Consider the following 27372-nt stretch of genomic DNA (forward strand, 5'->3'; position numbering starts at 1 on the left):
TCACCCAACATTGTCCTGGAAAAGGAGGGCTTTCATTTTCCCTATCTAATAATAGCTGCTAGTTGTACGTAAATGATTCTGCTCAAGATTTGCGACGTAAAATTAATCGGTTCATTGTGGGATTTGACTTCGTCATTGTGAGCCAGAAGGCAAGGTGCGTACCACACATCGGAGCCTGCACATCATGGAATCAATTTTGCTGGCCTTGATGAATGTTAGCAGTCTCTAAATAGCACTTGTATCAGAAAGAATGCATGAAGCTAACTGTCTGTGGCGTATAAAATAAACACACGGATTGAGTGAGATATAGGTCACGTTCATGTATCTGGCTTTCGCTTGCTCGCTTATAATGGAGTAGATACTTCGAGTCAATGGCCCTCTTGACAAGCTTCGCTATTACTGGCAAAGTTTTGAATGCTGAGAACCAAATAGAGCAACTGGAGAATAAGCGTACTTAGAGACGACAATTGAATGAGGCCATTGCGGTCAAGTGCAAATACACTGTCATGTGATAAAACCTCTTACGGTCTTTATCAACTGCCACTTCAAGTCTATAACACTCTACAAATCTCGAATTCAAGAAGGCAAGATGGCTTCTTTGCTTGTTGATGCGTCTCAGGAAGAATCACAATGGGCTTGCATCTCAGAGCTAGCCTCGCAGTTGGCCTCTGTGATGAATATCGGAGGTGATAATAGTTTCCTTGTTTCGAAGCCTTATTATACATGTCTTCTGCGTGATCCTCAACGTTATACATTCTCGGACCAGCTGATCCAGGCCCTGCTACAACATGTGTCTAAGGTCGATAATTGCAAGATACACCAACTACTGTCCTTCCTGAAACGGCATTCAAAGCGAATACTTCAGGGGCTTGATCGCTCTTCGCTGCGTTGCCTGGCATACTTACTGCTCAATTCAGACGACGAGGAAACCAAATTGAAGAATGGAATCTATCTGCTGCTGGTCTGCTGATACTTCTACTTGCACGTCTTAGCTCTCTAATGCTTTCCATAGGATGAACCGCAATCCATGAAGGACTCGGGACATATGGTATACCAAGTAGCAAGCCCAAGGATTGGGGACAATTCCCGCTTGCTTCAAGAGAGAATACTGAGCAAACTATACTTAATATATTCCACCGAAGGGCAGGCTACTTGGCTACGGAAATTGGTGAGATGAAGACAATATGTGGTAATACCGATTCTCATGGTGAACAGGCCGGCAAAATGTTTCTGGAGATACTTTCGGAGCCAGAGCATAATCATGCTTCCCTCATTACATCCCAAGAGGTGGACATGTCACGGTATTATATGTTAATATGATGTGAGAGATATTGCTTGTGCTAACGCGAAGCGTTGACTAGACTCTCGTACATCATACTCAATGGCAATTGTGCCTTGAAACTGCTCGCAGCAATCATGATTCATGCGCTACATAACTTGGGAGTGAGCGACGAAATTCTCTGGCCGCCAGACAATAGCACGGATAGAGTCAGGTTCTTTGATACTATGCCGTCATATAAAGATGATCCGCTGCAGCACTTTCAAATCTTCTTCGATACGGTTGTCCTATCAGATGCGGCAATGCCATCGAAATCGATAGACTTAAGTACGACGTCCCAGCTTCGACGATGCTTTCTCCTTCACGCAGTAGGCATCGACACGACGCTCCTGCTTGAAGGAATCGTTCTCGCCATGATCGGTGATGGATGCTTGACGTTCGTGAGCTATCGACAGGACACAGCGAGAATGTGCCTAGAATACGTTGACGTCTACACTCAGAGCATTTGTCTACCAGTGCGCTCGGTTACGGACAAAACTAAGACATATCGTCTAATATTAGACCTTTCTCAGCATAGACTAATCGTGAAAAGCGGCAAACGCCTATGCTTCGGGGGCCAAACTTTGAGCATATTGTCCGATGAAGATCCTTGCGATTTGCAAATGACCATCGAGGAGTTCTGTCAGAATGACCGAACCTCTGTAGATACAGATAGTGTATTCCGGAGGTCTTCTTCAATGGTGGTGGAACTGGATACAGGCGATGAAGTCGCAAGGAAATCTTCTGGAATTCCATCCAACAATATACAGGGGCAGGAGGGACCCTGCACAGGTTTCGTTTCGATACAAAAGTCTCGGCAAGTGCTGGAGAAACACCCAGAAGTGCTCGAGGAAGGGAATACTAATAATGAGGACCTGGCACATGTTCTTTCAAAGCGTAACAGCTCTCAGGATTATCAGCGGGCACATTACACGGGTGAACCTCCCATGCCCACATCAAACCCACCAATGACCAGAGTACCGGAGAAACCAAACGGCAGATTTGCACCAAAACCAGATACTGAAAGAAGAAGGACAGGTCGCTTGCGGAGTGGGAATAGAGGAAAAAACCATCTATATAATACTCAAGAGTCTATGGTCATATATACGCGACATCCCAAACAGAAGGTATATACAGCCAGCTCCAAAGCTGCTGTTGACTGGGACGAGGATCTCCGACCTAGCGATAATGAAGCGAGACCACCTTTCAAAGATGCAGACATAACTTCAATTTCATCCCCCATGCCTGGTGAGACGTCTCTTACCGGCAGTCATTTGGCAATTCCTGGCAAAAAGAGAGCAGCCAAAGGAAGAAAACTAGCCACAAAGCGCAAGAATAAATCATCTCGTACTACAAAAAAGATCGGAAACATTACCAATACATCGACAGCAGCGTTACCACTTGCAGAAGATGCCGACAACCGCAACCGAAAGTCACAACACATACCAGGATCAGATGATGACATAAATAAGCTGATACTTTGTTCCAGCAACGGCAGCTCTGAAAGCATTGACGAGGAGAAAAATGGAGCAGGTGCCACGGCCAAATGTGCCGAGCTCTACCCAGATAATGACTTCGTTAGATATGACTCTGCTACACCACAACACGAAGAGAACCGCACTAGATCACCTCGAATTCAAGCCTGTAGGGAAAATGAAAGTTTTCTAAGCCACCAGCATCAGCTATCTACAAGTGAGATGGGTGATAACGACCATCAAATCAATTCTCCAGAGAGCCATCCGACCCCACAAGGACTCCAGGGCAGGGGCCGTGCAGTTGGGAACAAGCTATCTGCAGCTTTCCAGCAAGGAGACCCTTCATCAGACACCGGCGGACATAAAGAAAACAGCTCAGAGCATATACAGACCCAAAACAAGCCGAGAAACGAAAACGGACTCGTTTTGTCAGACATATTATATGCTTCCTTGGGAGAGAGCGGTGTACAGGAGAAGTTCGAGCTCACGGAGTCTATCGTAAAAAGATATGCCATCAATGATAAGTTGCCCTTAAGTGAACCAAAAGAGCAATTCACGGGCAGGTTTGAGGATGACATTTATGCAGAAGGTTCTGTCGTAAGGCACATGAGCAGGAGCAGTTCTTTCAATATCGACAACGAGGAGCAAAAAAGGGGGTCTCAGTCAGCTGGCTCCGCTGTATCAAGTCCATTGTGTGCAGAGGAGGATCGTGCCGATGCAGAAGTTCCCTCTGAAGTTTGCCCTGGAAGCCTCGGGGCCGCGCAGAATATTTGCAGTTCTGACATGCATGAGAACACATCTGAGGGCATAAGAAGCCCGCGGACTAGGCCAGAGAAGAGAAGGATAGCTGCGCTCAGTTCGGACGACATGCAAGATGACCCACCTACAAGGGACCAAGCCTCGGAAAATGCTTTCAAGGAAGAATCCAGGCGGCTGGTTCGCAAAGACCACTTGTATCCCACGAAGCGATTGAAAGTCACCCCCAGATCAACCTTCGTTGATTCTGATGGAAGCCCCCGCCTTCTGTACCGCACTAAAAGTGGATGCATCGTTGACAGGACCGACGTGGACGAAACATATCCACATATGTCAGGCACGAAATATAGGTCCTCCACCAGTGAGCACGTTCGGGAGATCCTGAGAGGTGGAGAATTTGGTGCACAAGATGACGATCTATCTGCTTCATGCGAGCGAAACGTAATTCTAGGATCAAAGCATTCCGGGGCCTGTACGAACAGAGAAAAGGAAGTACTGACTTTCCAGGATCGTCTAATGGCATGTGCAGGCAAACCAACATCAAGCAAGACCCCGCTTAGAAATCCCGCACGATCAAGTCCTGATGCACATTTAACATTGGGATGCGATAACAAGCCTCATGCGACATGCAACTCCCTACCTCGGGCGACATTAGTCCCAGACCAATTATCGGCGCAGCCAGGTTTGCCCAAGTCGGATAATATCGCAGATGGTGTCCTGGAGCACACCAGCTGGCAATCCTCCCTACAGGCGCTTCACAAAAGAGCGCAAGGCATGCTTCTTGCGACCAGCGAGGTAGGTGACATACCATGGGTATTCCAATTATTCTTACTGAGTTGGCCGCAAGCATATAATACAAGAGATTGAGAGCGAGAAAAAGACCATCAACGAAGTTTTGGAGATGTATCGGCGAGATTGTCACCGGGTGCTGGATCAGCTCTTCGAAGCCCAAGAAGAACGAATAAGACTGTGCCAGCAACAAATGAACTCCATTCGCGAACACCATACCGAAGTATGCCAGGAGTTGATGCAGCGTCTAGAGCGGGATGAGAAGCAGCTTCAGGATCGCATGCAGTTGAGAAAATGAACTGAAGCTTGGCCTCATCGTCTCATCATTTCAGCTTTTGATGCTCCGGCTTCAATGACGAGATTTCCGGTCCGGGCTGATTCGGATCCGGATAATATACACTTCAACTGAAGTTTGTCTCATCTTTGCTCGGGCGAAGGCTCTGTACTTATTTCTTACAGCCACGGCTAGTCGTATCTGCATGAATTCGTATTCTGCAACACTCAAGGGGCGAAATCCAGAACCAGAGAGAGATTAGTGCCAACGTAGCCTCCGTGCCAGGATGATCCGAAACTATATACAAAGTTTCCGCCCCCATTCCAGGTCGTAATGGCAGCTCCAGGGGCGTCAACTATTGCTAAGGCTGACTGACCATCCGACGCCGGACCATGCCCCGAGCATGTGGTACGGGATAGCGGATGACGGACTACGGAGTATCCATTCATGCTGCACCGAGCAGGAAGAGAAGGAATGAGAGACGAATGGCAAAGTAGGCCAATGGCAGGCGATACCGCGGGCGAGGCGCTTTTTTGGACCTCGCCCCATTCGTCCGCTCACCGTAAAATCACGTGGCGATTACCCAATGAGGCAGGAATGACTCGACACTGCCAAAGAAATAGTACTTTTTCTTTCTGGCTTTTGCTTTTTGAGAGACTCTGCAAGGAGACAATTCCAGTGATTCTTCTCTCATACATCTTTCCTATATATTCGTTGTGATTCCACCCGGTTGCAATCTCGAATTTCCAAGATATCAATCAAATCTACTACTATTCTATTAAACTCTCATCGATCCACTGAACCGATCTTCCCTTCTGACTTACTCATCCATACCTCCCGTCGGGCATACTATCTACCTATCTAAGCTGCGACTTTATCGCCTCTCCTTCTCTCATCTGCCCCTCCGTCTGTCTACTTGCTACCCCGCCGCACCACCATGTCGGTACGTTTTTGCTTTTTCCAGCATTTCAACCTTCTCAATGGCGATATTAATACTCATGCTACCTCCAGTTCTTCATTGAAAACCCTAATGTCGGGGACAGATGCTCCCTCGAGGATTCCAGAAGTAAGTGCGCCCGTGACTCACCTCTTGCAAATTTCCGTCCCTCGTTAACCCTCGGTCTCTCTGTTCCTCTACAGTTCGTGGATACAACCCTCTCACACCCCCCAACCTCCTTCAACATGAAATCGCCATGACGGAGAAGTCCCGGCAAACGGTCATGGAAGGTCGTGAGGAGGCTATTGCTGTCGTCCAAGGAACAGACACCGACCGTCGCCGTTTGCTGGTTGTCATCGGCCCTTGCTCCATCCACGACCCCGAAATGGCCCTCGAATACTGCGATCGCCTCATGAAGATGAAGGAGAAGTACAAGGATGAGCTGCTGATTGTCATGCGCTCCTACCTTGAGAAGCCCCGTACCACCGTCGGCTGGAAGGGTCTCATCAACGACCCCGACATTGACAACAGCTTCAAGATCAACAAGGGCCTGCGCACCTCCCGTCAACTCTTCGTCGACTTGACCAACAAGGGTATGCCCATCGCCAGTGAGATGTTGGATACCATCTCCCCCCAGTTCCTGGCCGACTGCCTCTCCGTCGGCGCCGTTGGTGCTCGCACCACCGAGTCCCAGGTCCACCGTGAGCTGGCTTCGGGTTTGTCCTTCCCCGTTGGTTTCAAGAACGGCACCGACGGCTCCTTGGACGTCGCTGTCGATGCTATCGGCTCCGTCAAGCACCCCCACCACTTCCTGTCCGTCACCAAGCCCGGTGTCGCTGCGATCGTCGGCACTGTGGGCAACCCCGACTGCTTCGTCATTCTCCGTGGTGGCAAGAAGGGCCCCAACTTCGATGCTCAGAGCATCGCCGAGGCCAAGGCCAAGCTGACCGCCAAGGGCATGCCTCCCCGCCTTATGGTCGACTGCAGCCACGGCAACTCTCAGAAGGACCACAAGAACCAGCCTAAGGTGGCTGCTGTTCTGGCCGAGCAGATTGCTGCTGGAGAGACCGCCATCATGGGTGTCATGATTGAGAGCAACATCAACGAGGGTACGCTCCACCCCCAATCCCTACACTTTGTACATTACCATCCAACTAACATCACCACAACAGGTAACCAGAAGGTCCCTCCCGAGGGCAAGGCCGGCCTCAAGTACGGTGTCAGTATCACCGACGCCTGCATCCACTGGGAAGACACGGAACTTGTTCTGGAGAACCTGGCACAGGCTGTGCGCACCCGCCGGGAGAAGCTTGCTGTCAATGGCAACGGCAACTCCCAATAAATCAGTCAACAGTTGGAACATGTCTTTTTCCTTCTCTTTCCTCTTTCTGCATTGCTCTTAAAACTTGTTCCTATATGGGATTCAACACATTATGCTCAGCCATACCATTATTGTTCTCTCGACGCATGGGTTGATTAAACGGATCGGATTTTCTTCTTCTAGCGGTTGTTGATTCATTTGTTTATGCCTTTTCTTGGATGAGATGAAAAAAAAAGTGATGTCTATTCCATGTTCTATTCTACTTCTTTCGGATTGTAGTACACGATTTCCTTTAAAAGACTTCGGTGAAAGTCCGTGGCTCATATGTTATGTACGGATAGTATTGTGGGACTTCATATACCATAGGACAGATATTAGGCTTATGTCATTGGGTTACCTGAGGATAATTTGACAAAAGGTCTTGAGCATTGAAAATATTCATGGCCCCTGGCCTGCGTGCCTTAGTGATATATACAATGTGATGACGGTTATAGAATACATAAGGTGAGAGGATCGTATCAGCTTGCGAGAGCATTAAGTGACCAATTTAATTGACTTGTACAGTATACCCGAAACCCCATCAATTGAGACCTCGCTGATGATGATCAGGTTTGGACATGTTCCCATAGTGAATCGCGTCCCCTCGCGGTATGGAGAGTGTCTGGGTTACCCCAAATGAACTTACCTGCTCACACAAGCTTCAGAGGTAGAACCCTGGACATGACAACCTACCTGGATGGAAAGTCGCTTGTTGATAGAAGATGCTCGGGCCTGTCCATCATACCACAGCTGTTCAGTTCATCAGGAGTGTTTAGCTGAATGTATTGGGTGGTTGCGCCAAGACAAGAACTGAGCGTCGACCGATTTAGGTTGTACTCTCGAACCATATCGCATCTCTTTTGTTTTCTGTGTCTGATTTGCTGATGGATTGCGCTGTTTCAGGGATCTTGCTTTCCCCTGTTTTGTTGTTGAGGGTAAGATGCAGTGATGTAGATGGTATGCTCGGGAGAGATAGTGACTACTCTATGGAGGCCAGCTAAGATTTTGCGCAATGATGTCACGGGACTATACCTACTCTCTATACTCGACTCACTGGTGTCACTTTGTAGAAAGAAATAGCCGGGTATAATTCTTATGAGAAAAAAGACGCAGGAAACTGGTGCTGTCACATAGCCAGGCCCATGGGGAGCTTTTTTTCGTGATACGGAAGTTTGCATGGATCAGAAAGGCCCCGGGCTACGAGGTTCATTAATAGCAAATATCGACAAGAGCATCGGGAATCTTCCCTAAAGTACATAAATTGATAGTACATGCAAGCTATATTGGCATCAATGCATCGAATGAAACCTCCTATAGGAAGGCTTCTGGTATCACTAAACGAGAGATAAGGAAACCGTTATGAACAAAGATGAGTGACATCTAAATCTGATCGCGTGGAAATCGCAGCGCGTAGAATTGACCGTCTCATACCGAGGGTGTGAGACCATCAGGCGTATATGGCCATCTATGACATCAAAGGCATAGCATCGTAGATCATGGCGGGGGAAAGCAACTCATACAACGAGGGGGTGATTAGAAAGTAATACATATATGTAGACAGTGATGGTGATTGAACGACTGTGATATTATGAAATCAGTCATCTTCGACGCTAATTATGCAGTCTCAGACGGACTCATCGGCCGCGTTGTTTTCGGAATTGCGGTGCTCCAGTTCTTCCTGGAGTTCCGGAACCATCGTACGTCCCGGAAGCCATGCATCGTGGAGAGGCAGGATCAGGCTTGGGTTGACATACTTCCTCAGCCGCAATCCGAGTTCTTGTCCACCGATGCGGATCGGAAAAGAATCGCGGTCGAGGCCGGATGGAGGAGAGAAGGTCGAGGACGGGGACGGGGAGATGTCCCCCCCACCAGGCCGCTCGCGGTCAATGCTCTTTAGAGCGATGAACTTCATAAGAGGTTCGTAGGTCCGTGCAAAGAAGTAGCTGAACCATACGGTTGCCATCAGGAGAGGCACAATAAGCAAAGAGCGCGTAATAGCCCGGCGTAAGGCAAGCACGCCGATCATGGCGAGCTGGAAAACCATCAAGCCCATCAGAATTCGACTGCAGATCATCGGCCATGCGCGTCCCGTCGAATGCTGCTGATGATCCATCGCGTACAGAAGCTGGTACTTATAAATAAACTTGCCGATGGTGAAATAAATCAACCCGAATAGGCATATCAACCATGAGCTAGGGAACACGCTGTATACCACACAGATGATAAGGCTCAGAACCGTCTGCGGAATGGAATACCCGTAACTGAATGTAGGGGGTGTGGATAGCTCAGCATAATCCCGAGGTGTCTTAGCGGCCAGAAAGTTGATGGGATACATGGCAACACTTCCGAACTCTAGGAGGCGGAACGGGAACAATCCTATTCCTTGAAGACATAGGAAGTTAATGTAAAATGGAGCAAAGTTTTCCAGAGTCTTGGCCAAGGCAAAGGCTATGGTCGTAGCATCTTTGAAGGCGTCTCGCAGATTCTCCCAGAACCCGTAAAATGTAGTCGCAGTTCCGAACACCGTGAAGACAAGGAAGAGGTTGAAGAAAGAGAAGAAGAAGGTCTTCGATATGACTGACAGCTCAATGTCACCTCGGGACATCATGCCTTGCTGGTTCGAGAGCCCTGTGATCAGATTAGCGCTGAGATTAGACTTGAACAAAACGGTGGGGTATATCATACAGTTATACAAGTAAGGCACAGCGACAGTCAACAGCGAGAGGACCAAGGTTGGCAGACCAGTCTGCACAAGGGACTTGGCAAGTGGGTTCCGAGCAAGAGCGTCGGCTAATTGAGGGAACACCTTGTGGAGAGTCTCGTACTCAAGCAGATAGGCAACGGGAATCAAAAGCACCGACCAGAATACAGTCAGGAAGCCAATGACCACAGTGATGAACCAGGATTGCATCATCCGCCTCGAGCGTGGGAGGTAGGTGTTTTTCCACACGACATCAGCTGGTGCTGGTGCCAGTCTAGCGAGCAGTTGCATGGGGTGAGGATCAAGTATGGCTTGTACAACCATCTGAGACGCGGCAATCGACTCCATCGTGACGAAGGCGACCTCAGTAGGCGGATATTCCTTTTGGCGAGCAACCTGGATCTTCTCGTCGAGACGACGTAGCTTTTCTTCATAGTAATCGATCGCATCGATATTCTTATAGCGTAGCTTGAAAGGCCCATACCAAATGCGCACTGTTGGCCGCTTGTGTGCATAGTCCGTAACATGATCGCGTCCTCCTTCAGAGAGAAGTTGAATCCGTTCACTCTCTCCATCCGAAACAATACTAGAGCCACGCGGCTGCTGGTGCAGCAAGGTCAGCGCGTTTGGACTTGCCTTAACCCGTTTGTAGCCCAGATGTCTAGTCCAAGCCCGCTCGAGATTTCGCAGAAGTTTCAGTCGCTCGTCGATCAGGTGGTCTAATTCGCGCCAGTCCCGACACAGTGTGACACTCTCGACCTTACCCACTTTGAGGCCTTCCATGAATTCCTTGATCTTCTCCTCGGTCCCCAAATCCGGAGGTATCCCGGACAAGCGAATAGTCCGATCGGTCGTACTGGTCTGGCTCCCAAGGTATTTTTGCCTCGTGCGGATAACCTTATTGGTCTCTTGGATGAGCATGTAGACAGCAAGCCCAGTGAAAATGTATGTAAAAATGACATACATCCACAAGTAGTTCGGATCCGATATGATCTTCTTCTTGTCTTTGTCTCCATCGAATGTCTCGTCATCATCGTCATCCCAACCCGGAACCCCCGATTTACCGGTATTCTTGTAGTGTGTCGGTAGAATGATAACCAAGGCGAAGAAGAATATAGCGGAGAGGAATCGAATGGCGAATTTCAGGAAAGTGAGAAACTATGATAACAACTCCGTGTCAGACAAGACAGATTCTGACATCCAGCTCGTAGTCGGGGCGAAAGACAGAACTTACAACGAAAGCATCCAAGCCTGCAGACTCCAGCACCTGCTCATCAGTGATCCGATATAGTACAGGTATCCAGCCAAAGAAACTATCGGGTAGTTCGGGCAAGTATGAAGCTGCGCAGCGTTGTCGTCGCCGAGCGGCGTATAATTCGGTCCATTTCGGTCGTAGAACCTATAGGAGACGCGAGCTGTTAGAGGAATTCCATTTATTCTTGCGTTCCGCAAAGACTTACACAGAAGGAGAAAAAGGCGCTGAGCCCGACGAGTAAACTGATCACTAGTTGTGTGTACAAATCGCGGCCCCTCGTCTGGTCATCCCAACGAGGCTCATGCACATCAATGGGACTGTCTACCACGACCGCGGCGGTCAGCATGGCTGCCGCGGCGGATTCCGTGAGAGACATGGCGTTCCAAAAGCAGATGTTCTGCGCCGGGGATGTAGTGGATGATGTTCAGCTTAATGCATTCGGAAACGTTTGTGCTCGGGAAGATGCGTAGGTCAAAAACAACTGACGTCAGGGGCCTGGGTCACGCTTTTAGATTGTAGACGGACTCGCAACCTGGAGGATGTTGCTTGGACGCGAAAAACAGAACTGGAGAAGTCAGGCGACACCGATACAAAACACTCTACACCGCAATCTTCGCGCTAGGAACGGCAAATTGGACCCGAGTCGGGCATCGTTTGCTAAAACATATGTTGACGAACCCAAACTCAAAAGTACTAGTCTCGTCTCGTTCTAGTTGACGATGAGTTGTGCACGTGGCTTATTCAGCGACCGTTTTTTATGCCGCTTGCCGCTTGCGGCAACTACAGACGGCCCGGCGTCATACGATTCAAGGATCAGGCCAGCACAATAAGATCTTTCTATTCTCTAAAGTTCGACAAACATGTACTCCGAGCTCATGATTAGGTTGACCAGTGCCAGATGGAAATGATATGGACAATACATTATCTAGTTCTGTGAATGCCGTGATGCATCATAATACAAGTCAAGCAGACATCCAGCTGACCATGCTTGGGTCGGAGACTATAAAAATATAAGGTTAGCCAAGATTGATCGGCACGACAGAGAATTGAATAGAGGGCAAAGAAATGTATTCAAGACATACGGAGTCTGCACAGTGTGCGCCATTCTTATTCGTTAGTTCGGTAAGGCCCTTCCATGGACTTTCCCTCAAAGCCCGTTTGCAACCCTCCAGGCGTCGAGTAATCTGTTGGTAAGTCTCTGTCCGTTCTGCCGGCGTCGTCCTGCGAGCAAGGTCGAAGTGCAAAAAGGCGCGGAGGAAGTACCCGCGCTGCCAAACCCACTCAGGACCTTGGTGGTAATTTCTGCCTTTGGCAGTTGCAAAGTCGGTTGAGTCCTCCGAGTTATTGTAGTTAGGGCGGTAATTGAGATCGGAAGGGTCAAGGGTTGCCATTCCTACCGGCCCTACCAGAACCTCGTCGGCAAGAGCGAGAGCTGCGAGTGCTTTGGATGGAGTGAACAGGTCTGGAGCGACGGTCATGGCTATAGGGAAATTGGAACGAAGCTGATAATCCTCGTATGGCTTACCAGACCTGTACAGATCCTTGTAAATTCCCCGTCTATTAATGATGTTTGCGTCAATGTCGTACTGGCCATCGTCCTTTGGCTGTAGAGGAACATAGTAACAGCGCTCGAAGTTGGCCCGAACTCTTGACGCCCACTCCTTGAAAGAGATGGATTCCCCATCGCCAATGTCGACTCCATCATGTTTGTAAAGGCCTTGCTCGTGCAGTTCAGCAACCCAGGTCAAGGCGCTGTACATCAGCCCGGTTATCTCAATGGCTGCCCCGTCACGTGGCGTACCAGGTACGCCTTTATTACCAGCTTTCGCGCTCTCACCCATCTTGTCCTGCCATGTCCCGCAATTGTATTGACTGCCACCGAATATCAGTCCTGTTTCCCAGTCGACTTTGACATCAATCTGAAAACCAGCCTGTGTCATTTGCATGTCAAGGTCAGGTCCCGCGTTGTATTCCCGGAAGGAGAGTCCTTGTGCATGTCGCTGGAAGACCTCCTGAATTATTTCGGAAATAGTCGAATTTTGCGAGTAGGCCCTAGGGTCATCATACGGGAACCATACATCATCGTATGGTAGGAAACGCCTGGGAACCTTATGATCTAGAAGCCTCAAACCATCTGGTGCCATTTTAGTGTAATCCTGGATGGATTGCAGGAAGAACCAAACAGAATCCCGAGAATTGTAGCGCGGGAGCTTCCCACTGCTCAAAAGATTCGGGATCATGCCATGCTTCAATACGCTCGCAAACGCAGTTATATGCTCTTTGGCATCCTCAAAGCGACTTGTGCACAGAAGGAGGCCTCTGAGTGAAATGAACACGTCGCGACCCCAACACCTTGCCCAGTCTACCGCGAAATGTGGTAGACCAGCTGCAAGACTGGGTACCTTCTTCGTGGGCCACAAAGACGCTGAATTCACATATCCAGTTTGTTGGACACTCACCATACCTAACTGATGAATGAACTCTTGCCCTTTCTGTATGTGCGGTCCCAGAAGTTGAATTCCTCGCTTCCAGGCAGCATTGTAGGCAACCTGAACGATTATTGCAAAGTACCGGGGTAAAAGGAAACTTGGCAGCTGACGGACGGCTTGAAACTTTTCCCGAAGCCATGCAGCTGGCCTGCCAAGGGCAGTGTGTTCGTCCGTCTGGCCCAGCTTTTCCAGGCGAGCCACAATATAGTCCAAAGCCCACTGTCCATTTCGCAGGTGATCACACAGTGGGTGGCCGAGTTCGTTGTATTTGATGATGTTCTCAAGGACGCTCCACCACCCCTGTAGACCGGCATAGACCAAAGGCCCATGGCCGGGGATGTCGTAGACCCCGTCCTGGCCCTTACTCGAGTCTCTCTCCTCTGCTTCGCAGCGGTAAAGCGCGAAGTTCAGATCAACTAAGCTGAGATCTGAGAATGCATGATCCACGCCTTCGGTGATATAATTGTCCAGTCCACTTGCATGTTCAACACTCGGCATGGATGTTTCAAACAAGGCAATAGACCCGGCAACAAAAGAATCCAAAACAGATATGATGGTATCTTTGCCAGACTCCTCGATCTTGGTACCTTCAAACGTTTTAACTTGGCTCGGCAGGCCTCGTAGATAGGATTTGTCTGCTTGTATCCGCTCCTTAGTAGTTTGGCTTGCATCAACTTCTAAGAGCCACGTCCCGATATGCTTGACATGAGTACCGACAAGATGTGTGGGCGCCAGAACCGAATTTCCGTCTTGATCAGGAAAGGCTGTATGTGCAATCAAAAAAACACCCTTCCGTGTTCTAGGATGCACCCTGTGCACTGTGATATACTCGCCGTCATGATGGATGTGCGTTTCATCGTACCCTTCAACACCCATTCTAGTATGAAGGTCATTGAGTAGTTTTTTGATGCCTCCTATTCCCCCCTCAAGAGAGTTTAACCCAGTCTCGGGGGCTTCTGAAAATTCAGAAAAGTATAGCCGATGTTCATGAACGAGATCGACAAGCCGGGGATATACTTCATCGTAGCCGATGACGCTGCCAATGGCTGAGGCACACATGGCCACCAGAGCGCCATTTGGTAAAGTATCTTTTGCGGTTCTCTTCTGCGCAGGCATCTCGTTGTCATGGGTGCAATCCATGAATAAGGCCTGAACTGGTGTAGGTCGGATATGAGCAACTTTCTCTTTGCCGGAGTCAAGACCAGAAGAAGCAATCGCATGACTACTACCTGAAGAAGGCAAGTCAAGATCGAAACTACCAATCGGACGTCCGCCATGACGGTGAACAAGACGGCTCAATTCCCCTGTACTCCAGGCCTGCATGGCTTCACGGATGAGCGCATTTATGCCGAGACGTTTGACAAATATATAGTCAGCTTCCTCCGAGCCAGTGAATAGTTCCGCGAAAACGGTTAGATTGGGTCGAACTTTGCGTGCCTCATCTAGCAGGTACTCGGCAACCACCAATGGTGTCGAATGGCAATTGTCAATGCGAAATCCTGAGAAATATTTGGCCATAAGACGAGTGTAGTCTGTCATGAAATCCCAGAGGAAAGGATTGTCGTCACGACAACTGCCATATCTCAGCTTCACGCAATCGCCCCAGACGATTACTTCACGTCGCAGATAAGCCCTAGAGTCGGGCCCCGCATTGTCCCTCAGAGCATCAGCGTTCCATATCCAGCCGTTATTCACCAGAGCCAGCGCCCCTTTCTTGTGCTTCTTGGTAACATCGTTCAGAGGCAGCCTCGTGAAGTACGTTTCAATTAAAGGGCTTTGTGCCGTGACGGCGCCGAGCTTGGGACCATGGTCGTCAATCCTGAGATACTTTATCCGATTGAAGACTTGATTCATAATCTCCGAGACGTCTCCATCGTACTCCTCATAGAATGGAAGATTGACCTCGTCAAGTATCCTGGACAGACTCTCCTCGACTGTATTAGTGTCAGATGTCGGAGGATCGTGCGGACCAAAAAGGGCTGTCAGTATAGCTGCCCCAAATTGCAAATCAACAGCTCTGCTGAACCGCCCCAAGACCTGCTTCGAGGTGGGTATAGCGTGTTCTCGAATGAAAGTTGCTTGTTGTTTCAAAGTCCAGTTCTTGTAGTCTGAAAGGTTGAGTTGCGCCCATTTCTTGTCAGTTAGATCAAGGTCTTTGGATGTTTTCCATTGATCAAGTATTCTCTGTGTGTCAGCCTTCACATCAATGGCATAGAACTCCCATAGTCGTATTCCAGAAATGACTTTGTCCCGCATAGCATTCATGACTTTCATCAATTCGTCCACAGTTTGAAACTCGGTGGGCAGCCCAAGAGTGGAGAGTTCTTGGCCGAATTTCAGCAGTGCAGTGTCCAGCTCCAGAGCTGCCTCAAGCCATGGGGCGGTTTCGACACTGTAACCCGCTTCTGGATGTTCCTCCAGCCATTTGCTGTTATGGGCAGTGTGGTTCCATACAACGTCCGTAAGCGACAAAAGCCCATATTCATCCTCCATCTTAGAAACAAGACGCGCAACATCGTCTTCACCATTGGGGAACACGGCGTCATCAAATTGCAGCTGATCAAAGATGCTATAAGGTGAGTTCGAAGCTCCGCGCTTCATCAGGGGCGTGAAATGAACCATATTGTAATTACGTTGGCTAATGCCGTTGAGGTGCTTCTCCCAGTCCTTGGGATACTGTCCCATAAACTTTGAAATCACAGAGTATATAGAAAGAGCATTGAGTGGAAGATCTTGACCGCGAAGAGTCAACTTGGGTGAGACATCGATATAGTGGGTTGGAGTCCTCGTTGGCTCTGGGGTGGGTGTTGATAGGACGGAGAACTCAGGAAGCGGGGAGAAGGTCACATAGAAGGCGAAGGAACCCGCAGAGGTGATGGGGACATCAATCTGAATGTTCTTGTTGAAATCCGGGGATAGGCTAGATTTATGGAAAATGTCAAAGGTTGATAAACTTGTAACCATTCATTTATCTTACCTAAAGCTCCGAAAAGCAGACCGATCGAAAGATTCACCCTTCTCGGGGATGTTGACCCATAAAGCACCCTCTCTACAGATTGAGCTGCTGCCTTCAATGACAAAGCGAAGCAAATATGGCGGGTCCGTGGGAGAAGGGAGGTAGAGGTATCCTCCAGGAACATCGGGCGACCCATCATCCTTCAGAGGCAGCAGATAAACCTGCTGTGGAGAGGACATTGTGAATTCGAATAATACTATCTGTCACAAGTAGAGGAGCTTCGGAAAGAGCTTCGACGAGAGTTGGTGACAATGGTGAGTCTAGCGGCGCTACTCTTGGTGAATTGCCGGCCAGACTAACCCAGGAACGGAGAAAAATGGATATGAAGGCAGGATGTCCTCCTGAAAACGAAGCCGTGTAGCCACGGCACAGAGGTCGCTGGCTATTTATGAGGAAAAGAACAACTGGACGAGAAGCAAGGCCGACCAAGGTTTCCTGTTCCTGGGAGGTCCAGGGCAACCCCGCGGGATCACTGACATCATGAAAGAAGGCGGGCTGGAACGGCCCGGGCGAGAACACGGGCCTCCGCACGCCTCCTCTTTTTTCTTGTTGGCCTCCCCTCATAGCCCCGGTCAGGCCATTGATGATCTGGCAACTGTACAGCCCATTACTGGCGTGGATGTGATAGAAAATGAAGAAGATTCAGACATTCCGGTGTCATTGCGGTCTATAGTCATCGGTCTATGTGCATGAGAAAATCTCGACAAAGTATACCTACCAACAAACGCTTCCCCCAAAAGATAGATAGTGATAAAGATAGACAAGTTGGTGGAAAGAAAGGAAGGAAAGTGACAAGGATTGGGGGGGAAAACACAAGAGGGGGTAATGCATGGATCCTGCCCCCGTTCACAACCTGGCGCTCAAAACTGCCTGGCTGGTTCCACTGCTGGTCACCCGCCCCGTTTCAACGTAAGAGATAGACTCCGGCTTTCTGTTAAGACACAAAAGGAACAGATTTCCCTAAATTAACAACCCGAACAAAAACCAAAGGAGAGGATCAACAGGTCCAATTTACCGCTCAATGTAAGAAGGAATATCTTCAACGGACATACTGCCCTCGAGAACACCTATTTCATGGTCAGTATATCGAAGACAAAAACCATAATAAAGAGCAAAAGAACGGGGTTACTCACGGTACACAGCCGTAAGCAAGGGAAACTCCTCCTCAAGGCCTTGCTTCTTCAGGAAGTTGTTTACCTCAACCGCAGTCAAAGTACCCTGGAGCTTCTGGCCGTTGAGTTCCGTCTCCTCGACTTTTTCGATCGACTGCTTTCTCTCAATGCTGAGTTTTGCGCAGCGGAAGTTCCGGCCACCGCTGCAGCTAGTAATCAGATCGGCAACACCTGCACTCTCCTCGGTGAAGGTTCGAGTATTGATGGTGGCCCCGAAGAATTTTTCGCCAAACTTGACCATCTCGAGAAGGCCAACCCGCATGATGGCAGCCTTGGCATTGTCACCCCAGCCCATGCCGTCGACCCAGCCGGCAGCAAGAGCAACTACGTTCTTAAGGGCGCCTCCAAGCGACACGCCCGCGACATCACTCACCACACGGATATGGAAATACGGGCGATGGAAGAGCGACTTCAGGACCGCGTGGTCCACTGGAGGGTAGTCGGACGGCAGCGCTTGCAGCTTTACTTGCGAGAGTTGGCCGGAAACATCCTTGTGCTCAAATTGAACGAGATTCTCGGTCGAAGTAGACGGGGAACGATTGGGAGATGGCGCCTTGGAATCCATGTGCGGGGGATCATAGGCGATGCTTGACTCGGACCATTTTTCCAGTGCGACCTCGCTCGCGATGTTTGCGCCAGATAGAGCACCGCAGTAGATACCCAGGATCTTGCCAATGGTCTCCGAGAAGAGATGGATACCTTCTTCGTTCACATCAACACCCTTGATGCAGGAGATACCCCGCGCATAGGGCAGGATCTTGCCCTTGATCTGCTCACAAGTCTTGATGATAAACTGATGGGGCAGGTTGAAGACAAGGATGGTACTGTCCTTGACTGCGTCAACCAACGAGGGATTAGCATGCAAGTTGGAGGGGAGAGTAATTCCCGGCAGGTATTTGATGTTCTCGTGCTTTTCGTTAATCACATCCGTCAAGTTTTGTGGGCCCTGGCACAGCGGTGAAGAGGGATCATAGTGCCGGGACGTTTTGGAAATTTCCACCTTCTCCTCAAAAACCCACATCTCAACCTTCTCCTCGAAAATTGCGGGGTTGCTGGCGGCATTTTCGGCGACGATTTTGGCGATTGCGCATCCCCTAGACATGACCCAAGTCAGCCCTTTTCCTCTTTCCTGGCACTAGCAGCATGACGAAAAGCCATCTCGCACATACCAGTTTCCTGAGCCCACCACCGTGATCTTGTGTTTGCGCTGGTACGGTCCGAGAGAACCCATTGTTGCTTCGGTATTGGCGGGGATGATCGACGAATGGAAAGGGCTATGCGAGTAATAGCGGACTGCGACGGGCCCTCGAGGCTTATATGCTGTGGAAGGTGATAGACACGGCGAAATTTCCCGACTCAATGGGGTAGGCAGGAGGTGATAGACGGTCGGGGGCCGAGGTAGAGTCACAGGCACAGTAGTCCTCGATAAAAAAGGGCACGTCCGGCGAGATAAAAGGCGCGCTGGAGACAGCATCCACATGCAAGGCCGCAAATGAGAAGGTAATCTTATCGAACCGGCGTCGGCGTGGTGGTGCCCTGATGTAAGTGAGCCACTGAGCCAGGCAAGTGCAAGATAAAAAGGCGGGTTCGGAACCCGTGAATGTGGATCTTTGTCTCCGGCAAGAAAACTGGACCAGGAGCAGGGGGAAAGATTCTGATGGAAATATGACGATCCAGTTTCTCTGGCCTTGGACTACGGTCGGCCTGTTCAGGTCTAGTGCCTTGCTACTAAATTGTTGGTCCCACTGTTGGGAATTCTTGTCAGCCTTAATGTAGCACAGGATGGAACCCGAATGGCTGGCGCAAGACAAAGCGCGAGTGATCTTTGACTGAAGACGGCTATCAGGGACCGCGAACTAGACCGGGAAGGGGGTGGGATTTATTTGCCTCAGGTTCAAGGGTTCAATAATTAGACTCGGCCAAGTCGGTGAGGCCCAGTACTATCAGATAAGTCACCTGGGCGGTGAGCCACACATATTCCAAGGTAGAGACCGAACTCACTATCGGGTCTTCGGTTGGGGACTAGTGCACTTCCGGATTAGTCCGCGCTACCCCATCGGACTCAACGAAGAATTCGGTTCTCGTGAAGCACATGCAAGGCTTTTTTCGTCTTGTTCCCCGAACGGAGAAACAACGCATCCCTCCCCATCATGGTAAGCTTTCCTCTAGTTGATATCATGCATGCACGTATACTTACCAATGCTCTTTCTTAACCAATACAGGCTCCTACTCGATCCGTCAAGAAGCCCGCAAGTGGGAAAGGCGTTCTTCCGTCGTCTAAGCCCAGCTTTCTCCACGATGAATTCCGCACCACGAAAAAGGACAAGCGCTTGATCAAGCACAGCAGCTTTGTGTCTCGGATAGAAAAGAACTCTCAGAAATCTACGAAGCGCCGGCGTGCCTCCAAGAAACTTGCTGCTTTGGACTCGTTGGCCGATGCGCTTCCGGACGCCGACGACGACGTGGCCGACCCTAGCAAACAGGTCAATATCATCAAGCAGAAAACTCTGCAGCATAGACCAGGTGCTATGAAGCGTCGGGAGAAGCTGGAACGGCTGGAGCGCGATCGGTTTGCGAAGAATATGGCGCAGATGTCCAGCATGCAAGCACCAGCGCCAACCACTACCGACTCCAACAGCAACACAGATGAGGGCTCGGTCTCCAATAGATGGGCGGCCCTGCGGAACTTCATATCTCAAACCATGGAGCAGCAGCCTGCCTTCAAATCAAGCAGCTAGGTTATCGAAATATTGGAATATGGATTGTTTCGAGCGCAACTCGCTCATCCTTCTTTCAATCTGGGTGGCAGTTGACACAAGTTGCAGCCGGTTGCTGCAACAGACCGCTTTCCAGTACAATCTGTGGCAGAGTCAAAATGCCACTGGTTCCCCCTCAGTTGACGCTCCGTGCTACCACGTACGAGGCACCGGAGGATTATCGCTTTCCCGTGTTGACAGGGCGCCCCAGGCGATTGAACCAGTCTAGACGCCTCAATTGGAAGAATGGCAGCCGTGACTACAAACTTCTAGTGTCATGGAAAGTACGGAACCGTTCAGTTGGCCTAAGCTAAATGTACGATACGACCTTGACACATTTGTCAAATGGACGAAGCTTACAGGAATATAAGTAAGCATATTCAAGGCCATTGGGTCAAGAGGAAGGTTCGGTACAATTAGTAGCTCAATGCCTCCTGGCAGACTTGCGTCTTTTCAAATGAAACAATGGAATATGGGGAAGTATAGAGGATTTCTTCCCAACTTATGCCAAACAGATCTATACTATACTATCGAGAATCTCACATGTAGCACTTATTCGGGTCATTAATCAAGACCACATGCCTTACTGGACTAGAATGGCACAGATCCACATTAGCCAAGTCGGTGCCTGGGACTTGCGGGAGCGACGATCGGGACCGCCACCGCTCGTCGCACTTGGAGCTCGCGGATGACGAAACACGAGTCCTCATCCGCCCCGAGTTTCACAACCTCAGAAACACAAAGCACGAAGCTCAACACGTCTTCCAGAGTTCTTCCACTGACAAATCCATCTGCGTCCAAACCTTACTTGATCGTGTCAGACAAGCCCATCTCAACCACGTCATCTGCGGATACCGTCGGCGATAAGCATCACGTGCTGCGGGGAAAGCTATCGCCCGATTTAGTTTGATTTGATTGTATTGCATCTTATCTGCTGCCATCGGAGGTGACGGTCCTCGACTGCCCTCAGCCTTCCTTCTCCCTCTCTCCCTTACACACAAGCTTCTTCTTCGATCCTTCCCATATCTTCACATTAGCACTCTCCTCCTGCAGAGATCACTGCGCTTGGCCATGCTACGGTTGCCTATACAGGCCCGTGGCCTCCTCAGGGCGCACCGCAACTCTCCCTTCCGCTATCGGCATGCGCCGAAGCCGCTTATCCGCCCTGTTCGCCGTGGATTCACCAACTCATCAGCCACTTTCCCTACCTGGTCACAATTCGATCGCTCAGATTTCACAAACCAGCCGTGGACTGGCAGTTATGAACCGGATCTTCCAACAACAGGGCCACTTGCGTCAGCTCCGGCTTTCGGAGCCCCTCGGGTGACCCCCAGAACGTTGAAGCAGTACCTAGACCAGTTCGTCGTTGGCCAGGACCGTGCAAAGAAGATACTTAGTGTCGCGGTTTTCAACCACTATCAACGGGTACAAGAGCTGCAGAGACGCGAGGAGGAAAACGCGGAGTTGCTAGCGAAACGTGCGCGCAGAGAGGCGATTGAGCATCACCCGGTCGAAGGTAGGTTTTCCGCATTCCATTGCCTGTCATAACACCTGAGCCAAGCTAAGCTAGTCAGACGAATTCCCAGGCCAGCAACAAACCGTCAATACAGCCCCCGAAGCAGGTACATTGCCTACGTCCGCGCAGCCTGGACTCGACGATTCGTCGGAGTTACAACTGGAGAAATCCAACATCCTTCTACTGGGACCATCCGGCGTTGGAAAGACGCTTATGGCAAAGACACTGGCGAGGATACTATCCGTCCCATTCAGCATTTCGGACTGCACACCGTTTACGCAGGCAGGTTACATCGGAGAAGATGCAGAAGTATGCGTACACAGGCTTCTGGCCGCTGCGAACTATGATGTTGAACAAGCGGAGCGCGGCATAATCGTCCTGGACGAAGTGGACAAAATTGCCGCAGCAAAGGTCAGCCACGGGAAGGACGTCAGTGGTGAAGGAGTACAACAAGCCCTCCTCAAGCTCATCGAGGGCACAACGGTACAAGTGCAAGCGAAACAAGAACGAAGTGCACCTCGTGTCGGCAACTCCCCCAACACCTTTCCCTCCAACAACCCGCTAGGGAACTCTCCATTCAACCCCAATGGCGGAAACATGCCCCAGAAGGGCGAGGTCTACAACGTCCGCACAGACAACATCCTCTTCATCTTTTCCGGCGCCTTCGTCGGGCTACACAAGGTAATCATGGACCGGATAGCTCGCGGATCAATCGGCTTCGGTCAACCCGTCCGCGGCTCAGCCCTCACAAACAATCGATCTCGCGACCACGCACCGGGCAACAACGAACCAATCCCCATCCTTCCGGGATCCGAAGAAGAAGCCCTATACAAAAAGCACCTCCCCTTCTTCGCCTCGGCCACCTCTCCCAACTCCCCCGACAGCGAACCAACCTACTTCAACGCCCTCGACCTCCTCAACCCCACCGACCTCCAAAATTACGGCTTCATCCCCGAACTAGTCGGCCGCGTTCCCGTCACCGCCGCCCTCTCCACCCTGACCACCCCTCTGCTCGTGCGCATCCTCACCGAACCCCGCAACTCCCTCCTAGCCCAATACACCACCCTCTTCAGCCTCTCCGGCATCGAGCTCCGCTTCACCACTCCGGCCTTGCACAAGATTGCCGCCAACGCCTTCACAATGGGCACAGGCGCGCGCGCCCTCCGCACCGAACTAGAGACCATCCTCAGCGACGCAATGTTCGAAACCCCCGGTTCGAGCGTCAAATTCGTCCTGGTCACCGAATCCGTCGCGGAGCGGAACGAAAAACCTATCTATCTTGCGCGCGGTCAGGGCGGACGCTTCCACTCCATGATCGCCGCCGAGGAAAGTAAGTGGGAGGAGAAGGTTCGGAGAGAGAAAGCGGAGAAGGGTAAAGATAAGAAAGCGAAGACGCTGCCGGCGGATGAACTTCCCCCGATTTCGAGTTTCAGGGAGTACCGTACGCAGACGGCTGGGTTTTAGGTGTCGTTCACTTGGATTGGATGTTGGTCAAGACATTGTACATAGGAACGGGAGAGAGAGCATGAGGCATGAGCAGTTGATCCTGTTGTTTTGACCCTCACTCGGCGATTACTAGTCGGATGGAGTATTCATATAAGCCAGTTGTTTTGGGCGTTTTATATCAGTGTTGATACCTTCTATTGCGTATTATGTAGTTATTGCTGCTGCTGCTAGTACTTATCGGCCTGTCTAGTATTTATATGTTTCATTCTCTATTGTTGATCTTCTGTATGAAATATTAGTTGGAGTAATGGCTCAAATACCGGGTTCAATTCATTATCAGGACAGTCTTCTTTCCGTTCTTCCTTTTACAATAAGAAACGGTTACTACACAAATTATCAATCGACGAGTGGCACACCACCTCCCTCAAACATAACAACGAACTCACGCCCACTGGGTATAGGAAACAGAGAAAACAACAAAATAAGAAAGGGAATTGGAAAGTGAAATATCTAATAGGGAACTTTTTTTATGAGAAGAAGTCAGTTCACCGCCGCTCATTACACACAATTTTTCTTTTTGCGATCTCATCTCACGAAAGCTCATCTGTATGGATTCGGATAAGAAGGTACTCCGCCAGATGCCCGACCATAGTAGCTAGCTCCATCCATATCCCTGACTATTGACATGGATGAAGTCCGAGACTTTGGCGTTCGAGGCGTGAAGGACTCCGGTGGAGCTCGTGTTTCAGACGGTGTACCTGGTCTAGAAGAAGTAAGAGGAGCAGAAGAGGTTGCTGAAGACGAGGAAGGAGCAGCAATGACTTTTGACCAGTAATATCTATAGCTGATTCCGAGGGTTTTCATGAACTCCCTCGAGCCACATTTAATGTCGATGTGTTGCCATTCTTTCCATCGGTCCAGGGGTGTTGTTTGCGTAAGGACGACCAAACGTCGGTATCGGTGGCGATGGACCAGGCCCCAGCCGGCAAAGAATTCAATAAGGTGATCTGCATTGCGCTGGTCTTGGGTTAGGCCTTTGGGGATGTCTGGATTATCTGCTTCAGTGCGGGTGCCATAATTCGGAAGGCTGGGAGGGGATATGGCGTTGCTTTCGAGGTAGTCGTCATGGGATCCGGATGATAACTCGGCAATGGGAGTGTCGTTTGCGGGAACGCCGCAACACTCTAAGACTAAACGGTACATTGTAGGCCATCTGAAGATGGAGTTTTCGGTTAGAGATATTAGAATTTCGGTTGGGTCTGAAGGGTCATAACGTACACTCCTCGTGCTGATTCGTCTGCACTTTCTGATTGTTGCAAGATCCAGTCCAGGATAGCGGGCCGGAACATGATCTTCCAATATCCTGGGTACTTCTTCTTGATGAAGTCAGTAAACCACGCCAGTATCGCCATGGTTGCTTTCGGATCCTGGAGCATTATGTCTTCCGTCACCAATATAGCCCCGCCATGTGGGAAAATGCGCTGGAAGTGGGAGTGGTGACCGGCATATTGGAGGGGTTTGGCCAGAGAGACGCTCCAGAAGTTGATCGGCTTGTTAACGAGGTTTTGGAAGAAAGACAACTTGTTGAAGTCGACCCAGCTCTCGTGAACCTGCTTGAATGTTGGCCTTAAGTGCATTTCGACCTCGGCTGGAAGTAGAACATACCAGAACCACCCCTACTTGGACAGCTCGTGCAAATTTCTCCCAGTCATCCTTCTGCTGCCATGTATATATAACAGGGTTATGTTTCTTTAGAAAAGCATGGAGAATTACAAGTTCACTCTGAAGGAACTCGGACTCGAACAAAAGAAAGAATGCTTCTGCTCTCTGCACCTTTCCTGTGGAGTTCACTGTCACTAGAGTCTCATAAGATATTCCAAATTCTGTTTCGAAAATAGTTCCCAGATCGGCCGTAGGTGCGGGGGTTGCTGGGTCCTGTTCGCCTGGCGCTGAAGTAGAACTATGTTGTTCATGAATCTTCATGGGTTCGTTTTGTTCATCATCTATTTCCATGGGTTCGTCTTGCACTTGACTGGTAGACTCGTTCGTTTCGGCCGAAGCTGGCTCCAGAGGCTTCTGTGAAGAGTCTGGCTTCGCTGGACTGGACAGCTCCCCAGACTGTAGCTTCAATGGCTCTTGTGGATTGTCTGGCTTCACGGGTATTCCAATCCTGCCCAATTGCCGTTCTGATGAATCGACCCCTCGTGGCTTTGGTGATGAATCCGACCTAGTCTCAATAGTGACTTCTTTGGATTGCCTTTCTGTTGATGTGTTTCCTTGCTCAATTGATGAAATTGACATTGGGGCGTCGGCGACGTCTTCTATGCCGTCACATCCACTCCGAGGTAATTCATAATCCGGAGAATCCCTCACGACGAGTTCTTGGCGGCGAGTATCTGTCCACCGGTCGTCGGCTCTTGCCCTAGATGGCAGTCGCTCAATAAATTCAAGAGAGTCCAACGGATCTCTCACAACAAGGTTAAGAAAGGTATCCGGCTCCTTCCTGAAGTAGCCGTCGTTGAGTGACTCGAGCTTCAGTGAATTAGACGGGTAGGCCAGTAACACGTTGTGTGGCGTACCCTGATTGCCTGGAAAAATCGCGAGAAGGTCGCCTTGCTCAAGCTCCCGTGCCATATTATATATATTGGACTCCGTATCGTTGAAGCCCTGAATCCAGCCCCTACAATATGTGCGATGCCGCGACCGCTATGGTTGTTCAGATCAGCAAATAAGACTCATAATATATCGCAAAAGCACTTACTGAGTTATAACAGAGAACCTCATAATCCTCCAGCGTGCAGAGATGCTGAAACCAGACCTCAATATATTGCCCCGACTTAGTTGCGATAAGCCTCTTAGCAGACGTGGGGCTAAGACCACATAGTCTAGCTGGGCCAATGGACCTTTTGTCTGGTCCATAATACATATATACTAACACCTCACCGGGATTGCAAAAGCGGCCGGACACGAATTTAGCTTTGGGACCCGGCACCCTACGAGGTAGCTCGGGGACATCTTGGCCCGACTTATCGCGACGGCCGTACTTGATCCGGTTTTGATTTGGCGAATCACTTAGTGGGCCAGACAAGTGAGCAGGTGCATCTGAGTGATCAGCCTCCGAGTGTGGAACAGACTGGTCAGTCACGATCTGGACTGAATCTCGATTTTGGTCAACAGATGGGCTAGCATTGCAAGGACCGGACTTGAGAAGGTGCAGAGGTGTTTTAGACGACCAGTCTGACGGTCGAACAAGCTCTAGTTGATCAATATTGGGATCTGGCTCTCTGAATTTAGCTTTCTCGTGTTTTCGCCTCGTTGACAGGTGCGAAAACCACTTCGCAGTCTCCTGGGCATTGTTGGAACGCAGCGTAGCTGATGCTGGCGTTAGCGCTGGCTTTGGTTTTTGTCCACTTCCAAACAGGACCGGCAGTTGCTTCGCCAGGGCATGCTGCTCTTGGAAAGGCAGTGAGCGAATGCTGGGTGTGTAAGTGGGCGGCGTTTGTGTACTCTGTTGTCTTGCACTCACACGAGAGTTGCTCCGAGGGATTGAAGATTCAATCACGGGGCCCTTCGTGGGTAAGCCAAGCCGTTTCCTTTTGGCATCCCTTCTGCGTCTCTTTTCCTCTTTTGCCTCCTGGTGTTTTAAGTTCTTTCGCTCCCAGTTGGCTACGTCATACGCTTCAAGCTTCCCTTCTGCAATCTGCTGTTTCCTGCGTTGCCAGTCGATAAGGGTCTCTGCCGTTTTAAAGGAATCCACAGGCTCCCAAGTACTTCTCCACTCAGGGTAGTTGGCCCATTTGACCAGGTACCTCTTTCCGTCTGATAATCTGTGCTCAGCTAGGATAGCTTCCACATCATACTCAGAAGCCTGTGAGCTGGCCGCAGTTGAGGTGATGGAAATGTCATCATCGCTCTCATCCTGCCTCCTTGTCATTGCCGGGTTGTACAGCAACACTGATACTGAATGGAATTGGGTGCGTAAGGGTTTTCTGATATGTGGAGCCCAAGGAATGCAGGGCGCAACAGAGAGCCAGAGACGCCAATTAAGCTACAGGGCAGCCACCTAACATAGCATAGTGGGCCGTGTGAGCTGGACTTGAAACCAATGAATA

The 27372-nt window shown here is 50.0% G+C and overlaps 9 protein-coding genes across 9 annotated transcripts; 5 read left to right on the forward strand and 4 right to left on the reverse strand.

Moving 5' to 3' along the window:
- Positions 1-589: 589 nt before the first annotated feature.
- BO83DRAFT_328062 (uncharacterized protein) lies at positions 590-5028 on the forward strand (the record flags this gene model as incomplete). Its single annotated transcript, XM_025528145.1, has 5 exons — positions 590-961; positions 1013-1168; positions 1216-1301; positions 1362-4344; positions 4397-5028. 5 exons carry the CDS (start codon positions 590-592, stop codon positions 4634-4636), a joined length of 3837 nt encoding a protein of 1278 aa, XP_025393063.1. The 3' UTR covers positions 4637-5028.
- Positions 5029-5432: 404 nt separating this feature from the next.
- BO83DRAFT_736 (3-deoxy-7-phosphoheptulonate synthase) lies at positions 5433-7003 on the forward strand. The gene is made up of 4 exons (XM_025537563.1): positions 5433-5555; positions 5624-5678; positions 5753-6658; positions 6722-7003. Exons 1-4 carry the CDS (start codon positions 5550-5552, stop codon positions 6889-6891), a joined length of 1137 nt encoding a protein of 378 aa, XP_025393064.1. The 5' UTR covers positions 5433-5549; the 3' UTR covers positions 6892-7003.
- Positions 7004-8533: 1530 nt separating this feature from the next.
- Positions 8534-11241, reverse strand: BO83DRAFT_383910 (putative DUF221 domain protein; the record flags this gene model as incomplete). The annotated part of the gene is made up of 3 exons (XM_025532567.1): positions 8534-10768; positions 10845-11009; positions 11071-11241. The coding sequence occupies 3 exons, from the start codon at positions 11239-11241 to the stop codon at positions 8534-8536; spliced, it is 2571 nt and encodes an 856-aa protein (XP_025393065.1).
- A 445-nt stretch (positions 11242-11686) lies between these two features.
- On the reverse strand, positions 11687-16805 carry BO83DRAFT_373886 (putative glycogen debranching enzyme Gdb1). The gene is made up of 2 exons (XM_025530064.1): positions 16332-16805; positions 11687-16274 (listed from the first exon to the last, which is right to left on the reverse strand). The coding sequence occupies exons 1-2, from the start codon at positions 16547-16549 to the stop codon at positions 11882-11884; spliced, it is 4611 nt and encodes a 1536-aa protein (XP_025393066.1). The 5' UTR covers positions 16550-16805; the 3' UTR covers positions 11687-11881.
- Positions 16806-17021: 216 nt separating this feature from the next.
- BO83DRAFT_373887 (glycerol-3-phosphate dehydrogenase family protein) lies at positions 17022-18825 on the reverse strand. The gene is made up of 3 exons (XM_025530065.1): positions 18712-18825; positions 17504-18636; positions 17022-17437 (listed from the first exon to the last, which is right to left on the reverse strand). The coding sequence occupies exons 1-3, from the start codon at positions 18771-18773 to the stop codon at positions 17382-17384; spliced, it is 1251 nt and encodes a 416-aa protein (XP_025393067.1). The 5' UTR covers positions 18774-18825; the 3' UTR covers positions 17022-17381.
- A 695-nt stretch (positions 18826-19520) lies between these two features.
- BO83DRAFT_413060 (FAM207/SLX9 family protein) lies at positions 19521-20778 on the forward strand. The gene is made up of 2 exons (XM_025534459.1): positions 19521-19695; positions 19765-20778. The coding sequence occupies exons 1-2, from the start codon at positions 19693-19695 to the stop codon at positions 20278-20280; spliced, it is 519 nt and encodes a 172-aa protein (XP_025393068.1). The 5' UTR covers positions 19521-19692; the 3' UTR covers positions 20281-20778.
- Positions 20779-21077: 299 nt separating this feature from the next.
- BO83DRAFT_351046 (putative ATP-dependent Clp protease) lies at positions 21078-23505 on the forward strand. Its single transcript, XM_025528927.1, has 2 exons — positions 21078-21814; positions 21873-23505. Exons 1-2 carry the CDS (start codon positions 21370-21372, stop codon positions 23276-23278), a joined length of 1851 nt encoding a protein of 616 aa, XP_025393069.1. The 5' UTR covers positions 21078-21369; the 3' UTR covers positions 23279-23505.
- Positions 23423-23812, forward strand: BO83DRAFT_832 (uncharacterized protein). The gene has a single exon (XM_025537640.1). It carries the CDS (start codon positions 23568-23570, stop codon positions 23763-23765), a length of 198 nt encoding a protein of 65 aa, XP_025393070.1. The 5' UTR covers positions 23423-23567; the 3' UTR covers positions 23766-23812.
- On the reverse strand, positions 23813-27310 carry BO83DRAFT_847 (putative Chromo domain protein Chp1p). The gene is made up of 4 exons (XM_025537653.1): positions 26022-27310; positions 24926-25966; positions 24539-24870; positions 23813-24473 (listed from the first exon to the last, which is right to left on the reverse strand). The coding sequence occupies exons 1-4, from the start codon at positions 27192-27194 to the stop codon at positions 23861-23863; spliced, it is 3159 nt and encodes a 1052-aa protein (XP_025393071.1). The 5' UTR covers positions 27195-27310; the 3' UTR covers positions 23813-23860.
- Positions 27311-27372: the final 62 nt, after the last annotated feature.

This window comes from Aspergillus eucalypticola (genome assembly GCF_003184535.1).
Source record: "Aspergillus eucalypticola CBS 122712 chromosome Unknown BO83scaffold_1, whole genome shotgun sequence".
NCBI lineage: Eukaryota > Fungi > Ascomycota > Eurotiomycetes > Eurotiales > Aspergillaceae > Aspergillus > Aspergillus eucalypticola.

Coding starts and splice junctions, on each gene's coding strand:
- BO83DRAFT_832 (XM_025537640.1), top strand. CDS start 23,568: ATGGCTCAAATACCGGGTTCAATTCATTATCAGGACAGTCTTCTTTCC.
- BO83DRAFT_847 (XM_025537653.1), bottom strand. CDS start 27,194: ATGACAAGGAGGCAGGATGAGAGCGATGATGACATTTCCATCACCTCA. Junction 25,967..26,021: donor AGGTTCTCTGTTATAACTCA/GTAAGTGCTTTT, acceptor GAACAACCATAG/CGGTCGCGGCATCGCACATA. Junction 24,474..24,538: donor GACGAATCAGCACGAGGAGT/GTACGTTATGAC, acceptor CTCCATCTTCAG/ATGGCCTACAATGTACCGTT.
- BO83DRAFT_736 (XM_025537563.1), top strand. Junction 5,679..5,752: donor CTCCCTCGAGGATTCCAGAA/GTAAGTGCGCCC, acceptor GTTCCTCTACAG/TTCGTGGATACAACCCTCTC. Junction 6,659..6,721: donor TGAGAGCAACATCAACGAGG/GTACGCTCCACC, acceptor TCACCACAACAG/GTAACCAGAAGGTCCCTCCC.
- BO83DRAFT_373887 (XM_025530065.1), bottom strand. CDS start 18,773: ATGGGTTCTCTCGGACCGTACCAGCGCAAACACAAGATCACGGTGGTG. Junction 18,637..18,711: donor GTGGTGGGCTCAGGAAACTG/GTATGTGCGAGA, acceptor GGTCATGTCTAG/GGGATGCGCAATCGCCAAAA. Junction 17,438..17,503: donor CTTGCTTACGGCTGTGTACC/GTGAGTAACCCC, acceptor ACCATGAAATAG/GTGTTCTCGAGGGCAGTATG.
- BO83DRAFT_351046 (XM_025528927.1), top strand. CDS start 21,370: ATGCTACGGTTGCCTATACAGGCCCGTGGCCTCCTCAGGGCGCACCGC. Junction 21,815..21,872: donor TGAGCATCACCCGGTCGAAG/GTAGGTTTTCCG, acceptor TAAGCTAGTCAG/ACGAATTCCCAGGCCAGCAA.
- BO83DRAFT_373886 (XM_025530064.1), bottom strand. CDS start 16,549: ATGTCCTCTCCACAGCAGGTTTATCTGCTGCCTCTGAAGGATGATGGG. Junction 16,275..16,331: donor TCTGCTTTTCGGAGCTTTAG/GTAAGATAAATG, acceptor CCATAAATCTAG/CCTATCCCCGGATTTCAACA.